The 18,336-nt window shown below is 43.6% G+C and overlaps 1 protein-coding gene across 1 annotated transcript; it reads left to right on the plus strand.

Annotated features, from left to right (window-relative positions):
- Window positions 1-5,178: 5,178 nt before the first annotated feature.
- LOC144261171 (myosin regulatory light chain 2, smooth muscle minor isoform) lies at window positions 5,179-16,817 on the plus strand. Its single transcript, XM_077810421.1, has 4 exons — window positions 5,179-5,302; window positions 13,962-14,160; window positions 14,406-14,567; window positions 16,300-16,817. The coding sequence occupies exons 2-4, from the start codon at window positions 13,977-13,979 to the stop codon at window positions 16,470-16,472; spliced, it is 519 nt and encodes a 172-aa protein (XP_077666547.1). The 5' UTR covers window positions 5,179-5,302; window positions 13,962-13,976; the 3' UTR covers window positions 16,473-16,817.
- Window positions 16,818-18,336: the final 1,519 nt, after the last annotated feature.

Raw genomic sequence — 18,336 nt, forward strand, 5'->3', positions numbered from 1 at the left:
ATCAGAGAGAAATACCTTTAAAGTCTTATTGAAACAAATAACAAAATGCTTCTTCATTGGACAGCTCCCTTTAAAAATCTCCTTACAATTACTCCAAAAGGAAGTATTTTTCCAATGTGTGAGACATGGCAGGTCTACAGAAATCCTCAAACAGTCCCTCTGGTATACACAAAAAGGACGTGTGAGAGCTATTATCAGGTTTCACCACCAATACAATAAATAATCTTGTCAACAGCACTGCTTGTGACATGGTGTATGTAAGTTTTTATGTATACATACAATCATGTATTTAAAAACTGTGGTATCAAAATATTTAACAAACATTGAATAATTAAGCTTCTAAAGAGTCCTTTGAGGTATAAAAATGTATTAGATAGCTACGGGGCTGCTTCACTCACGACTGAAACCCAGCAGCTCTTTAATGATAAAATAGTTCAAGACAGAAAATGAAGAATATTGTATTAAAATTTAAATTGTAACGGGAAATGGGCTTATACATTGGACTGCAGTGTGTCACAATTCCGAAGGTTCCATGATAGCTGAGAAGGTATTTGTTATTCCTTGACAGTTGGGAATGACAGTTGACATTCCATGACACTTGCAAGACAGTTGCAGCTCTGTAACAGATGAAGATGATGTTTGGAAATAACAGTTGTGGTTCTGTTGGCAGTTGGGAATGAGAGTTTCATGACAACTGTGGTTTTATGGGAGATGGAAAAGATAGTTATGTTCTGTTACAGCAGGGAATGACATCTAGGTGCTCATGACAAATGTGAATTGTTAAGTAAATAGGAGTCAACAAACCAAACTCAACAGCCAATGAATTCAGTCTCTTTCTGCATGTGGAATATCTGTGAGTTGATCAGAATTTCCTTGAATGTGTTTATTATTTTTTGGGTACAATTCCCAGCTCTGCCACAAAGTTTCTGCATGACACTGGGCAGGTCACTTAATATCCTCCAGCCATAGTTCTCTATTGCTAAAATGCGAATAATACTTCCTTCTTTCATCCTTTGTCTCAGGGCTTAAATTCCCAATGATTATTTCCCAGAACCTCCCCCATTTGGGGCTTTAGCTCTGAGCCCCGGTGCCTCCCACAGTGCTGAAGCCCTGAGCCCTAGCTTCCTTCCATGGGCTTGAAAATATTTACCAGAGCTCTGCTCCGGTGAGCTCCGACTGAATGTAAACTCTGCTTTGTCTGTGTTGTCTATTTAGACTACAGGTGAGTCGCATCATATGCACATTTAACTTACACAAATTCAACTATACACGCTCAGTAAAAAAAAAAGAAAAATACCAAGATACCTGTAAATAGTGCGGGCAATTCCGCCCACCATTCCACTCAATGAGCGTATGCCCCGGAGTAAGCGTGAGATGGGAGACATGAATCTGCTGTTCCCTCAGTTGGTCTCAGTTCCCGCGTGCCTCTCATAGTGTGAGCATCTCGCCACACTGAGTGTGATTCTACTGTTTAAAGATATGTATTTTTCGTACAACATGGCCCCTAAATGTAAGCCAACTACTTCATCTAGTGCTCAACCGAAGAATCAGCGATCTGTTCCAATGCTGGAGGAAATACTGGCTGTGTTGGACTTATTGAGAGATGGTATGTCGGTCTACAATGTGGCGCATAAATATGGCCACAACAAATCTAGCATCTGTGCCATCAAGATTCGAGAGAGAGAAATTCATCAAGCTGTGGCATCAAGTGCTCCAATAACTGCTAAGGTGACGAGCCAGGAGCGTGATAAGACTTTAGTGAAGACTGAAAAGGCATTAAACTTATGGCTGGAAGACATGAACCATAATCGTGTGCCTATCGATGGCAACACATTGCGAGAAAAGGCTCTTAGCCTCTACGCGCTGTTCAAACCTCCTGCCGAAGAGGGACAGCCTTCTGATGAGAAGGAATTCAAAGCCAGCCAAGGTTGGCTTAACAGTTTTAGGAACTGCTTCAACCTCAAAAACGTGCAGACTACTGGTGAAGCTGCATCTGCCAATGAAGAGGCAGCAAAAGCCTACCCCGAACAATTAAAGAAAATCATAGAAGAAAAGGGCTATCTTCCAGAACCAGTTTTTAATGCTGAAAATTCTGGAAAAAAACGCACAACCGCACTTACATTTTGAAATTAGAAAGACAAGCCCCTGGCTTCAAAGCAGCTAAAGACCATGTGACTGTGTTGTTTTGTGGCAATGCAGCTGGGCATTTAAACACCGGGCTTGCTCTACAGGGCTGCAAAACCCCATGCCCTAAAAGGTAAGAACAAAAATCTCCTGCCTGTGTTCTGGCAATCAAATCAAAAGGCTTGGGTGACAGCAGCATTATTTCTGGATTGGTTCCACAAGTGTTTCATTCCGTAGGTCAAGCAGTACCTCAAAGAGAAAGGACTTAACTTTAAAGTGTTGCTGATCGTAGACAATGCTCCTGGCCACCATGCAGAACTCCAGTTTGTGCATCATGATGTTGAAGTCGTCTTTCTCCCCCCACAATAACACCTGCATCCTCCAACCTCTCGACCAAGGCGTGATTCGCTGTTTCAAGGCCATGTACATGAGGCTTATGTTCTCATGGATACATAGCGCTATGGATGCTGATCCCAATCTTAATGTGATGGAGTGTTGGAAGTCCTTCAATACTGCCGATTGCATCACTTATATTAAACAGGCAATGGATGCAATCAAGCCTGAAACAGTCAATGCATGTTGGCAAAACCTATGGAAAGAATGTGTGAATGATTTTAAGGATTTCCCGACCATTGACAAAGAAGTGAAACGCATTGTTCAGGTGGCCAGGCAAATGGGTGGCGATGGGATTGTCGACATCCTTGAGGAAGAAATTGAAGAATTAATTGAGAGCCACAGAGAAACATTGACTAACGAAGAGTTAGAGGAACTGATAATCATCTACAGAAGACGAAGATGATGACGACAAACAGGAAGAGCCAGCAAGTTGGAATCTTCATAAATTTGCTGAAGTGTTCCAAGCAGCGAAACACTTGAATGATTTAATTTCTAAATAAAATCACACGTAGTATTACAGATGATTTGACACCTTATCAAGAAATGTTTGAACAGCTCAAGAGACAACAGTGACAGTTGCCGATGACCATGTTTTTCAAGGAAAAACAACCAGCAGCAGATAAGCCTACGCAATCAACTTCTCGAGCCGAACCAGAGCCAACCACTTCATCTACGACTCGTTCTCTATCACTCAAGTTCTCTGTCACCTCTGTCTCCTGGATCGACATCAAGCCCTGATGACCCCCTGTAATTACCCCCCTGTAATTAAAAATACAGTACTGTAAAATTATATTTGTCATATGTACTCTTTATTATATACTGTACACATTATACATTTATACATATTACTGTACAGGGTTGTATACACAAAACCATGTACAATATACTGTACTTTATGGGAGATTTAAGGGATTTTCAAGGGTAATTTTGACTAAATGTGATTCTCGCCTTACGCGCTGACTTTAGAACCTAACCCCCACGTAAGATGTGAGTCCACTGTATAAGCTCTCTGAGGAAGGCACTAATAGGATTTGTCTACATGAAAAGTTATACCAGTATATTTATATCTTTATAGTTAAACTGCTATAGGTATAACTCCTCTTATGGACACTCTTAGTATAGAATAAGTGGCCTTTTCTGGTTTAACTTGCTTTCAAAGCCACCTAACCTAAATCAGTAAAAGGCACTCATACCAGAATAAACATGTCCAAACAGGGAGCTACACTAGCATAACTATTGGTTTAAATTCACACCTTACTGTCTGCATACTCCTATAACTTCCCAGGTAGACAAGCCCATTACTGTGTGCATGAACAATGCCTAATCCAGTGGGGCCCCAAGATGGACTACCACATCCAGGCACTACTGTAACGTAAATAATCAGAAATGAAAAATTTCAACTTGGTGAAATGGTTTTCACTCTATGAATTGACACTCGATCACTATTGATTACTTTGAGTGATCGGGCAAGTCATGTGGTGTTGGGTCTGCTCCAGGCACTTCTGGCATGAATACTTGGTACATGAAAATGTTAAATTCCATGGACGCACACTTTGAAATTAATTTCCTAACAGTGTATATGCCTTTAAGAATGCCTTGGGGACACATTCGCAGAAAGAACCCCAGAATAAGGGGGAGAAGCAGCATGAGTGAAACAAATTAATGAAACTATGAGCGAGACTCCAAGAAAATACTGAGCTGTGCATGACAGTTGTGATCCTCAGCCAGTTACCAATGGCAGATAGGGATCGGTGCAGTTGGAGGGTCTCAAGAAGTTGGGCTCCTGGAACACTCTGCAGTTGGGTGACAGCTGGGGGAGTTCCTAGCACCTGGGATTCTGGGACACTCTGTGGTTGGGTGACAGGTGTGGGGGGTCCCTGGTAGCAAGGATCCGGGGACAGTCTGTGGTTGGGTGACAGCTGTGGGGGGTCCCTGGTAGCCAGGATCCGGGGACACTCTGTGGTTGGGTGGCAGGTGGGGGGGGTCCCTGGTAGCCAGGATCCGGGGACACTCTGTGGTTGGGTGGCAGGTGGGGGGGTCCCTGGTAGCCAGGATCCGGGGACAGTCTGTGGCTGGGTGACAGGTGTGGGGGGTCCCTGGTAGCTAGGATCCGGGGACCCTGCGTTTCCGAGCCAGTTGGGGCTCGGGCCCCTTAGACATGGCAGTCCGGGTTCGGGAACTGCGCGGCCATGAGAATTGGGCGAGGGGCCTCCTCCCTGGTGGGCCGCATATCGCGCAAGCGCCCCAGGCTGTTTGTTGCCTGTTTCTCGAGCCGGCGGGGCGGGCATACGCGGCGGCTTGGGAGCCTGCAGCTCGGAGCGCGGACCCTTCCGCCTCAGCCGGGACTCGTACGAAGCGCGTGTTGTAACAGCGGCAAACAGGAAACGCCCTGCGATTCCCTTACAAGGGCATCACCATCTCCCTCTCCCCTGCCCCGCCCCGCACGGTGGAATGCGGTGAGCGCACCGGACTGCACCATCACATCTCGAGGGCGGGGGGGTGTAGTCCGAACCAACTCTCTCGGGCGGGGGTCGGGAGCAGCAGGCTCACTGCGGAGCAGCCGCACTTTCCTCCCTGGTATCTGCGCTGCGGTGGCGCCCGGGGCCTGACTGGCGCGTTCTCCCCGCCGATGGTGTAGCCCGGGTCCCTTCTTCCCCCCCCTTGCTGGCCGGGCGGTGGTTCGGTCTAGATCGCGCTCTCCGGAAGTACCAAGGCAGCTGGAGCAGCCGCCGCTTTCTCCCAGTCCCGTTCCGATCTGAGGCTCTGCTACAGCCAGCGCCAGGTGAGGCCGCGTGGCGCGGGCCGGGGGGAGGGGCTGGGTTTGGGGTCTCCTGGGTCTAGTGTCCAAGGGCTCGCGCTGGGCGGGAGGCCGGCCCGTCCCGGCCGCCCCTGTGGGCATTGGCTGGCAGGGGGCTGTTAGTGAGGGGTAGGGCTGGGTCCCGCTGCCCCAGGCTGGGGGGAGGAGGGGTGGGGGACAGATTTGCTGCCCCTATGTGGAGTGGCGGTTGGTGGGTGGGTCGCAGCCGGGCTGAGCTGCCCCTCCTGCGCGGGGAGGAGGCTGCCGGGGCTGCCCCGCCCGGTGGGCGTGGATGGGAAGGGCCGCCCCGCTGATGGGCCCGGGCGATGTGTGTCAGGCGGTTCTGAGGCTGGGGCCGGTTTCACTAGAGCAGGGGTCTCAAACTCAAACGAGCACGAGGGCCACATGAGGACTGGTCCATTAGCCCAAGGGCTGCACCACTGACCCCCACCACCCCCTGCTGCCCTGACCCCCACTCCACCCCTTCTGTGAGGCCCTACCCTGCCTTTTCCCACCCCTTCCCTGAAATCCTCACCCCAACTCTGCCCCCCTCCCTGCCCCTAGGGGGTGCAGGAGGGGGTGCATGGTATGTCAGGGGGTTTGGGTCAGGGTGTGGCAGGTGGCTCAGGGCAGGGAGTTGGGATGTAGGAGGTGTGTGGGGTGCAGTAGGGGGCACAGGGTAGGGGGTTGGGGTTTGGCAGGGGGTTGGGGTGCAGGAGGTGTTCGGGGAGCAGGTCCGGCCCGGCGTGCACCAGGAGCAGGGCAGGCTGCCTGCCTGCCCCCATGCTGCTCCAGGAAGCTGCCGGGACCTGGGGGAGGGCACAGAAGTCTGTGTGTTGCCCTGGCTGCTCCTCCAGGTACCTCCCCCAAAGCTCCCATTGCCGGGAACAGGGAGCTGTAGCCAATGGGAGCTTAGGGGGAGGTACCTGGAGGAGCGGCCAGGGCAACACAGACTCCTCTGGCCCGCACCCCCCAGGTCCTGGCTGCTTCCTGGAGCGGCGCAGGGGCAGGCAGACAGAGAGTCTGCCCCTGCCCCCCCCCCCCCCAGGTAAATGCTGGGGGGGGGGGTGCCGCAGGGAGCTGGCAGGCTGCAGAAAATAGCCCTGCGGGCTGCGTGTTTGACACCCCTGCACTACAGCCTTTACAGTAGCACCTTGCCCTGGGACTGTGCCTGGGGGCTCTCGGTGCAGCTCAGGGTCATGGCCTTTGGCCAAGGTGGCCAGTGCGCTGGGAGGAAGCGGAACCCTGGGCAGCTCCATAGCTGTAAGGAGTCTGGCAAGAGACGGGTCCGAGCTGGGTAGCGCCCAGGGAAAGGGACTGGTAGGAAACAGCTGCAGAAACCCATGGCAGGGAGCCACCAGCTGGTGTAATGCTGAGCTCTGCAATCGCTCGCACTGTTTGGTGGCTGAGAAATTATCAACTTGTGCTCCGCATCCTCTATAAACAGGATAGATTTTACCCTGTCCCTGGTATCGTGTGACATGACCCCAGCTACCTTTGGACTTCTCAATATAAGAAATTTACACAGTTTGGAAACTCAGGAAATAGCTTGGGTGGAAAGAGATGCAGACACCTAAACCTTACTACATAAGTTGCCTTAATACATCAGCCTTGCAAAACTTGCTTGGGGTGACTCTTGTTCTCTCTTTTTGGAAGCTGAGTGAAGTAGTTTTTCTCATTTCAGTTATCATGGCACTCAGTGAGTGCGTAGACTTTATGCCTGGGATGATGATTCTCCTATGATATTGCAAGGTTGAAATACCGTGTTTTTCGTCAATGGAAAATGTATAAAGATTGCCAGAGTAGCTGACAAAATAGCTAATGGTGAAAATGCAGGATGTGTGCTCAGATTAAGAGCACATATATTAGTTGATTGTTCTGTAGGTCATATTTTAGCAGTGCATCCTTGATCACAATTCATCTTAAGGAAAAGCTCCAGTATAATGAGATTTTAATTGTGACTTCTACTTTCTAGCATGTGGACAGCCACATTGTCAAACAATCAGAAGAGCTAAATAAGTTTAGAAGAGGTGTGATATGTTTCTGAATAGTTAACACACAAAGTGTCCAGCTATTATCTTGAGCTAAGGCACTTATATGGCCCCCATCACTGTACTGTCTGTGTGCTTCACAATCTTTAACATATTTATCCTCACAACACTGCTGTGAGGCAGAAAATTACTGTTATCTATTACTATTTGTAAAACGGGGAACTGAGGCACAGAGAGGCTAAATCACTTGCTCAGGGTCACACAGGAAGTCCATGGTGGAACAGGGAATTGAACCTGGTCTTCCAAGCTCTAAACCTAGTGCCCTTACTGCCAGACCATTCTTCCGCTCTAAAATATTTAAACTGGTGTCTTAATTTTTAGACCAATATATGGTCAGATGATCAATCTGTGACCCTCTATGTTGACCTAGGAAATTGAGTCAGATCCTGTTCCCATTGACTTCACATTTTTAATGAGCCATTCTTAAACATACTGGAGGCTGTACAAAATAAATGTGACAAACATCCTCTTTAAATTTCTGAAATAAAACAAACTGATCTCAATGCGAATACCCACATGAGTAAGAGTTCAGTGAACAAGGCCACTACAACAGGGCCGTTTTGAAAGTTGATCACTGAGAAAGTAATGGGAGAGGATAATATCTTAATTTAGTAGTGTTCCCAAATACTACGGTGATGAGCATATTAAAATATAGCGTGCAAACAGAAGTCAGTAACTTTTGGTTACTCCTTGATTCCTACCGGTTCTGTAGAAATGAAAAACTTATTCCCAGTCTCCTAAACCGGGGGTGGGCAAACTATGGTCTGGGGGCCACATCCAGCCCGCAGGACCGTCCTGCCCAGCCCTTGAGCTCCTGGCTGGGGAGGCTAGCCCATGGCCCCTACCCTGCTGTCCCCACTCCCCTGCAGCCTCAGCTCGTCGTACCGCCAGTGTGATAAGGGGCAGGGGATCCTTGGGGGTAGTCAGGGAGCAGGGGGGCGGTTGGATGGGGTGGAGGTTCTGGCGGGAGGTGTAGTCAGGGGATGGGGAATGGGGGGGTTGGATAGACGTGGGAGCCCCAGGGGGCCTGTCAGGGGGTAGGGGTGTGGATGGGGGTGGGGTCCTGTGGGGCCAGTTAGGGGCAGGGAGTCCCAGGAAGGGGCGGTCAGGGGACAAGGAGGAGTGGGGTTGGATGGGTCAGGGGTTCTGAGGGGGGGCAGTCGGGGGTGGGAAGTGGGAGGGGGTGGATAGGGGGTGGGGACGAGGCTGTTTGGGGAGGCACAGCCAGCCCTTTGTCCAGTTTCGGAACCTCAATGTGGCCCTCAGGCCAAAAAGTTTGCCCACCCATGTCCTAAACTATCTACAAAAAGAAAAGGAGGACTTGTGGCACCTTAGAGACTAACAAATTTATTAGACCATAAGCTTTCACGGGCTACAGCTCACTTCATCGGATGCATAGAATGCAACATATAGTAAGAAGATATATAAAATATATACATACAGAGAAGGTGGAAGTTTCCATACAAACTGTAAGAGGCTAATTAGTTAAGATGAGCTATTATCAGCAGGAGAAAATAACTTTTGTAGTGATGATCAAGCAGGAGAAAATAACTTTTGTAGTGATGATCAAGATGGCCCATTTAGACAGTTGACAAGAAGGTGTGAGGATACTTAACTTAGGGAAATAGATTCAATATGTGTAATGACCCAGGCACTCCCAGTCTCTATTCAAACCCAGGTTAATGGTACCTAGTTTGCATATTAATTCAAGCTCAGCAGTTTCTTGTTGGAGTCTGTTTTTGAAGCTTTTCTGTTGCAAAATTGCCACCCTTAAATCTTTTACTGAGTGGCCAGAGAGGTTGAAGTGTTCTCCTACCGGTTTTTGAATGTTATGATTCCTGATGTCAGATTTGTGTCCATTTAGTTTTTTGCGGAGAGACTGTCCGGTTTGGCCAATGTACATGGCAAAGGGGCATTGCTAGTACATGATGGCATATATCACATTGGTAGATGTGCTGGTGAACGAGCCTGATGGCATGGCTAATGTGATTAGGTCCTATGATGGTGTCACTTGAATAAATATGTGGACAGAGTTGGCATCGGGCTTTGTTGCAAGGATAGGTTCCTGAATTAGTGTTTTTATTGTATGATATGTGGTTGCTGGTGAGTATTTGCTTCAGGTTGGGGGGCTGTCTCTAAGTGAGGAGTGGCCTGTCTCCCAAGATCTGAGAGTGTGAGGGATCATTTTTCAGGATAGGTTGTAAATCTTTGATGATGCGCTGGAGAGGTTTTAGTTGGGGGCTGAAGATGACAGCTAGTGGCGTTCTGTTATTTTCTTTGTTTGGCCTGTCCTGTAGCAGGTGACTTCTGGGTACTCTTCTGGCTCTGTCAATCTATTTTTTCACTTCAGCAGGTGGGTATTGTAGTTTTAAGAATGCTTGATAGAGATCTTGTAGGTGTTTGTCCCTGTCTGAGGGATTGGAGCAAATGCGGTTGTATCTTAGAGCTTGGCTGTAGACAATGGATCGTGTGATGTGGTCTGGATGAAAGCTGTATCCACAAAAACAACAAGGATTCTGGTGGCACCTTAAAGACTAACTTAAAGACTAACTAACTTAAAGACTAGTTTTATGTGGGTATAAGCTTCCGTGTCTAAAACACCACTTCTTCAGATGCATGGAGTGAAAATTACCAAATTGGTAATGCATCTGAAGAAGTGGTGTTTTACCCACAGAAGCTTATGCGCACAAATCTGTTAGTCTTTAAGGTGCCACCAGACTCCTTGTTAACATTTGGAAAGATCATTAAGTGGTCTGCCGAGACCCTCAGCAATTTTCAAGTGGTCTGTGGGAAAAAAAGTTTGAAAACCACTGCCATATGTGACTGCAAATTCATATTGAATGTACTGTCCACTATCACCTCTAAATCTCCTGTAGCAAATTTCCTGGTTCCTTACTGTCATTGAATCTACTCCTGTCCCTCCACCCATTAAGATATAGAAGATTGTGAAGTAAATTTTTTTCCAAATTGAACTGTATTTGTGGTTTGTGTTTTTTCTCCATGGATTTACCTCTAATCTCTGCAGTAGTCTGTTTTTTCTACATGCACAAAAGAATAGAATTGTAGGAGAGAGATTGGCAAGGAGTCACTTCTTCTGTATGTTTGATTTGGATGGCCCTTTACCTTACAGTATAGTCTCAATTATCAGAGCACAATGAAGAACTTCAGATAATTAAGGGGATTGTTGTTATAACAAGTGTTGAGGGCATTACCCTGTTCTGGGTAGCTGTGAATCTGTGTAGAGGTTCAGATTATAAGGATGAGTTGTTGTTGGCTTGCTACCTGAAGTGTGTCCAATTTAAGATTTTAAGTCTTGTGTCTCAAAAGCAGATTGTTAGCTTATTAGCTTAATGGTTTATGGTGAGCTGTGTTACTTCAGAAATAAAATGGATTTCCTGACTTTAAATCTGAAATTTTGTTTTCATTGTACTCTGAACACTTGTTTTAGGGAGATTTGTTTTGTGGGGGGGGGGTAGTGGGGGTGAGAAAACCTGGATTTGTGCTGGAAATGGCCCAACTTGATTAACATACACATTGTAAGGAGAGTGATCACTTTAGATAAGCTATTACCAGCAGGAGAGTGGGGTGGGAGGAGGTATTTTTTCATGCTTTGTGTGTATATAAAAAGATCTTCTACACTTTCCACAGTATGCATCCGATGAAGTGAGCTGTAGCTCACGAAAGCTTATGCTCAAATAAATTGGTTAGTCTCTAAGGTGCCACAAGTACTCCTGTTCTTTTTGCAAATACAGACTAACACGGCTGTTAGTCTGAAACCTGTTTTGTGAAAGTGTAATGAAGAGCATTGCTGGGTTACTTGCAGTTGAGCTTTGTTGGTTATTTTTAGTTCAGAGCATAGCAGTTTGTTTTTCATATGTCAGAAGAATGTTGTATGTGGAACGTAAGTTTTAAAAGTGGAGAATTAATCAGTGGGTGAAATCAGTAATGCTATTTGTAGATATACTGGGAAGACTATAACCTATGCAGTGGCCTCTTTTTATCATCTGGAGGCTTGGTAAAGCGCTCGCTCTCTTGGATATAAAGCAAGGTAAAATACTTTTTAATTGACAAAGAGATGTGACCTTTTAGATTTAACTGGATTCTTAATTGCGTACTTTAATGTTGATTGCTCACCTATTGCAGTTATTTACTGTATTTAGTTAACTTCAGTTCACTTTTAAAATGAACTAAAATTGCACCCTTCCTTTAATTGCTTTTTTTTAATTTTGGATAGACTGACATCTCCCAGATCACTTTATAAGCAATCTGTTTAAGGAGTCACTGAGAGACTATTTTCTGTGACTCATTGATCACCTCTTTTCAGAGGTGCAATTAACTTTTAGAGGTAGCTTGTTTTAAAGATCAGCCTTTGATGATATTGTAAATTAGCCAAACTGGGATGTTTTGAATGTAAACATAGGCTGGTGGTAGTAGCTTCTTGGACTCTTAAATTGCAGGTGTTTAGCCTGAAGCTCATAATCAAGGAGCAAATAAATTTATGGCATGTATCAAAACCCAGTCTGGGTATGATGCAGAATTGTGGCACACTAAGTTAGCACCTTGTAGTTCACTTTTAAGATATCTTAAGTTTTTGTGAGAGATAAAATTATTAAATCCAAATCTGGGTTGATATGGACAGTAATATAGGTTAATGAGATACTGTCATCTTGAAATTATTTTTTTAAATGAGCTGAGTTAAAAATAGCTTTAGGATACACCTACTCTTGAGTTTATCTGCTAATTTTGGTGGCTTTACAATCATTTTGTTCGTTGCCAAAATGTTTCTTTACCCTATTGCTGCGTGAGGGATGAAACTAACTACATAGGGGCAAACAGGGAAATTGACTATACAGAGAGCTAGCTATGCAATGCCCAAAGTAAATAATCTGGAAAACGGTAGTTACTCTGTTATAATAGGTGTTACAACTAAGTGTAATTTTTTTTTAATTTGACAGATGTTTCTTTAAATATGTAATCTTCTTTACCCACAATTCTTACATTTTAACTAATCAGTAAGGCCCTGATTCTGAGGACAGAGCTGCATGGGCAGGCCTGAAATCAACAGGATACTCTATGGGCACAAAAGTCCACCCATGCAGATCCAGTTGTAGAACTGAGACCTTAGTATTTAAATTTCAATCTAGTGGATCAGTTCCAGTGGTGGTGTTAAACTGGCTTAAAAGGTAAATATTTAAATCACAACTGAATGGATACCATAAACTTTAAAGCTTCACTTCTGTCTGAATTATCTTACTTACTAAGTGTTAGTTGTAACATCTGAGGTTATCCTTTGTTTACTTGCACATTTGAAAATACTTTGTGTAGTCAATTTCACTGTTTCCACAATTTTATCAGTTTCCCATTTCACACTTGCAATATGGTTGACTTTTTTTAAAGCATATTGTAAATCCACAGACTTGTGTAGTATCTGAAACTACCTTGCTTTTCAATATGCACTAGATTGTATCCCTTCAATGGAGTAATTTAATAGTTTAGAATGCACCTATTGATATGCTGTATTAGTTCAGACTTCTTGGTTATCTAACAGATTTGTGCAGGAAATGGCTCGACTTGATTATCATGCACATTGTGTAGAGAGTTGTCACTTTGGATGGGCTATCACCAGCAGGAGAGTGAATTTGTTGGGGGGGGGGTGGAGGGTGAGAAAACCTGGATTTGTGCTGGAAATGGCCCAACTTGATGATCACTTTAGATAAGCTATTACCAGCAGGACAGTGGGGTGGGAGGAGGTATTGTTTCATATTCTCTGTGTGTATATAAAGTCTGCTGCAGTTTCCGATGAAGTGAGCTGTAGCTCACGAAAGCTCATGCTCAAATAAATTGGTTAGTCTCTAAGGTGCCACAAATACTCCTTTTCTTTTTGCGAATACAGACTAACACGGCTGTTACTCTGAAACCTGTCATTGTTTGTTTTGCAACTAAGGCCAGACTCCTCCTCTCCCCCTCCCCTTCACCCCACCCCCCACAACATACACCAGACCCTCTAGCTGATGATGCTGAAAGGACTTTAACACGCACACAACTTTCCTTGGATGCTGTGTTTTTGTTCTCAACTGCCTAAACCAAACAAAAACTTAAGAGTCACTCTATCTCTGGTCTCAGACTGACTGAGTCTTTACGTTCTTCAGCTAATATAACAAAGTAAATAACTTCAAAGTAAAAGAGAATCACCTTTTCCAGGTATCTAAGCTTGTGAGCTCCTTGGCCCCACTCAGACAAGGCTATAATTCTAACTGCCAGCTTAGCAAGGCAAATATATGCTGAAGTACAGAGACATGGGTATTGGGGGCATCTTTTCAAGGACCAGCTTGATGCAGACTGCTGTCAGCCCAGGAGAGTTTTCCTCTGAACCCCAAAGGGCCAGTAGACATAATCACAGTTAAGCTTCTAATAAAAGAAAATACAACAAAAGGTGGATGGTAAATTTGTGGATCGATGTACCTTTTGCACATTATCCAGAATTCAAACTTTTTTTCAAGGAACTGTGATATAGTTTAATATACAACTCTAATTCTTAGACATCTGTTTTAAATTTAATTTCCTATACTTTAGTCACTGTTTTTCTCCCCTAGAATCCAACAGCCATCATGTCTAGTAAAAGAGCAAAGACAAAGACCACTAAGAAGCGCCCTCAGCGTGCAACCTCCAATGTATTTGCAATGTTCGATCAGTCACAGATTCAAGAATTCAAAGAGGCCTTCAACATGATTGATCAGAACAGAGATGGCTTCATCGACAAAGAAGACTTGCATGATATGCTCGCTTCCCTTGGTAATGTTTATTTCTCCAGATGTCTATTTATCTGATACTTGTGGCCCCCATCATTGTATTAACTGAGCATTATAAAATGGCTATGTGCCTGTTGCAATCATCACAAGAGCATGGCTGTTAACTTTGTATACATTTTTGAGCTGCTTTATGAAAGGTGTTAGTCTGTTTAAAATTAGCAAATATAATTTGGTGGATGAATAAACATATTATAATGACTATCAAAAATATGAATACTTTAATTATAGGAAAGAATCCAACTGATGAATACCTAGATGCTATGATGAATGAAGCTCCAGGCCCCATAAACTTCACTATGTTCCTTACAATGTTTGGAGAAAAACTAAATGGCACAGATCCAGAAGATGTAATCAGAAATGCTTTTGCTTGCTTTGATGAAGAAGCAACAGGTAAGTAGGTGAAATATCAGTGCTGGGTTATCTGCTTTTGAATCTTTAATAAAAGGATTTCTTTTATTCAGCCATGACTGTAAATATATAATGAATTTAATTAGATCATTTGAGGTTATTATGGGCTTCTAAGGACTTGTCTACATGGTGCCTTTGCGCATGTCTGCAGAGATGTAAATCTCAATGCACACCCCTTTGTTGTGCATTAACTGTCCCATGCAAACTCTGGTGTGTAATAAAGGTCCATTTATGCACATTTAATATAGTGCTGCTGGACTACATGAATGTGGACTAGGGAACTTTTAGTGCACATCAGCAGGTCCATATGAGCCAGTTAGTGCACAACACACTGATGCACGCTAGAATTTACACCCTTGCTGGTAGACAAGCCGTGAATATACCCATATACAATTTTCTGATAATCATCACTTAATTTTTTTATTTTATTTTGCAAGTGTCAAAAACACTTAATGTAATTTTATCATCTCTGCGGCAGAAATGGTAAAATATTGGGTGTAAAGACTGTTAAACCCATCCAGTTGCTTAAAATCCATCTATCAGAACCCAAAATACTGAAAGAGCCATTTAAAAACAAATGTGGTGACTGGGAGCTGTCTTAAAATTATAGGAAATTTAAAAGCTTAGAACAGTAGTTTTTAATTGGTTAATGGAACACCAGTTGCCCACAAAAGACTTGCTGGTGAGCTGCAGAGTTGACTTCCAACACTTGCTGGCTCCTCATTCCCTCCTGTTAAACTGTATTTAAAAGAAAACAAAAAGATGTATAAAATACCTAATTTTTTTATGTAAGAAAAAGTTGTTGCTATAGCAATGTTTATCACCAATAGGAGGGGGAGAAATGGCTCACATATCCTATTGTGGGAGGCTGTAGTCCATGCTGTGTCAAAGTTTGGGAACCTCTGATTAGAATTTGCCATTGAATTGATACTAACATACAAATATATCTGAAATATTAAGATTTCTTCACGTCTTTAGCCTTGACATTTAAGTTAGGCTAGATTCAGCTCCCATTCAATATGAGCTGGATTGTATGCTCAGCAGTTTTAAGTAAAAAATGTTTAAGACAAGTGAGTACAATCAGTGAAAACTTCCATGTAGAAATGTTTGTTTAAGACTGTCTTAAATCTATTTGTTTCAACCAAAATATAAACTTAATGTCTTTCCAGACAGACTGTTTTGATGCAATTTGAGGTCAGTTCTTGCCATTGAAGTTCTGGGATTATTGTGTGGAAAAAGCTATGAGAGGTTGTCACGCAGAATGTACCAGATCAGGCTATTCATCCAAGTCTTATGGTGGCCATTACCTTAAGTGTCAGAGGGAGCTGGAAGGTGTAGAGGCTCTCATAATCCTGTTGTAGCACTTCAGTGCGACTCTGAAGCATAAGACTTGGATATAATCTTGTCTTGCATAACTAAACACTTTATCTTTGGCAATTAAAATAATCCAGCCCTGTTATTAAATGCAGCCACAGTATTTAACTTTGGCCTCCTGCAGTCTTATATTGACAGCTTTGTGTCTTGCTTCTCCCTGGAGTTAATGCTTAAATAGGCTTGTAAATATTTATTCTGTCTGTCTTAAGCAATATATGTGTGATGCTTATTTATATACTGATGTGATTACTTAACTCCAAACTACAAATTTTTTCTTTGAAGATCCAGTAAGAAAACTCTTTTTGGTTTATCCTGATTCGCTGTACATATTATATTCCAGGGTTCATTCAAGAAGATTATCTGAGAGAGCTGCTGACGACAATGGGAGATAGATTTACAGATGAAGAGGTAGATGAGCTGTACAGAGAGGCACCAATTGACAAAAAGGGAAATTTCAATTACATTGAATTCACACGTATCCTTAAACATGGAGCAAAAGACAAGGATGATTGAACAAAATATCAGACACCTGCAGCTAGCTCTAGTTTTCACTTGTGTTTATTTTTGAGGGTTTTTTCCTGGTAGAACCTGTTGCATGCATCTACCTTTTTGAAGCTTTTGCCTTTCTCAGTATATTTATCTATTCCAGGCCATTCTGGCATATTTGCACCTGTATAATCAGACTGGATGTGGGGGGATGATATTGTAGTGAAAAGAATCTGGGGACAAAGATCAATGAATTTGAAGGCCCAGGAAAAACGTCTCAATGTTTCTGGTTTAGCTGGATTTTTACATTTTTGTAATAAAAATGTCCTTTTGAAATAAAGATTGCTATATAAATAAAATACCTCAAACTGTTTTGTGAAGTGACATTTTCTTGTTACTAAATGTCTTCATTTTTAAAAGCATATGTACCTAGTCTTTATATCAGGGTAAGACTCAAGATGTTACAGTGAGTTTACAGTTTATAAAACATTTGCATTAAGTACTGTCTCTTCACACTTAAGTGAGCAGGGATATTCAATTTTATAATATTGTGAAAAATACTGGTACCTAAATGTTAACACTCACAACTAATGGCTTTAGTCTCTGAAGGGGAGTCTGGCTGGTGTAGGCGTAAGCAGAATGGGTGGGGAAGACTATTGCAGTTGGGCAGCAACCAATTCTTTCTTCCCTGAATTGTGCTGCTGATGTAAACAGCTTTCATGATTTTTGTGTGTGCATGCTGATTAGCCCTTATTTATTTTCCTTTATTACAAGGGTGAGAGCGTTTGGAAAATTGTAACTTGGAGAACAGGAATACAGAAGATAAGACAAGCATGACGCTGATGATTCAAGTAGGAGGGGACATATTTATATTTCCATTGTGCCTACTTGCATCCTCTCCCGCCGCCAATAACTTGTTCTAGACTAAGGTGTCTACACTACCACTACTGAATGACTGCATTTTAAAAACGATATATTGTTGCTATATAGGCCCCTTGATTTCATGTACAGCTTCGCAGCATGATCAGAACTCACTTTTTCTTCAGCTACACATTCTTAAACAATTGTGCTAATGTTATGTGATGAATTTTAATTATGACCCTTATCAATTAAGTACATGTGCTGTTGTCATGTTCTAAAAAGTAGGATGCAAATAGTTAATCATTTATTACATTTCTTGCCAGTACACAGCCCCCACCTTCTTGCAGGTCATCTTTCCTTAGCCACCAGTTGGAATGGATTTCAATCTGCTGCCAGTCCCCTACTTCATTAACCTGGTCCTAGGACTGTTTGTGGAATCCCATTGCACTCCCCTTGTATGAGGGTTAGGGGAGTGGGAATGACAGGGTTGTCTCCTTGATGTCAGACATTAGGAACCCCAACACCCTTTTTCAGTTTCTGTAGGAGATGTCTTCATTCTCCTAATCCACTTCCAATTCTGATTTATCTGGGAACCAGACTCCTATTGAATGCTTATGTGCACAGGTCACCTGCCAAGTTGCAATAAAATATTTTTACAACCTAATCTATCCACTGACTCATGGGACAGCTAAGGGGAACCCAAAAACGCCTATCTACCCAGCCCAACCTGGCACTGAGAGAAAAATTTCTTCCCATTCCCCAAAAAGGGGGACACATGATGCTCACAGCAAGGCCCAAAAACTCTGCTTCTACTCTTAATTCCAGAAGGTGGAAGATTTTTCTTTCCTCTGCAGACTAGTCTCTTGTCTTTCCCACTCCGCTCCTTGTATGCATGGGAGCCAGTACACTTCTGCACCCTTCTGCCTACCTCCTCAAGTCTGTGACGGGTGAAATCCTTAAAGTGTCAATAGGTTTTCTTTCCACTGTTGGCCTCTCATGTCTGAGGCAGGGTGCGACACTTGTGGAGTGT

Source organism: Eretmochelys imbricata, chromosome 2, assembly GCF_965152235.1.
Source record: "Eretmochelys imbricata isolate rEreImb1 chromosome 2, rEreImb1.hap1, whole genome shotgun sequence".
NCBI classification, from domain to species: Eukaryota; Metazoa; Chordata; order Testudines; family Cheloniidae; genus Eretmochelys; species Eretmochelys imbricata.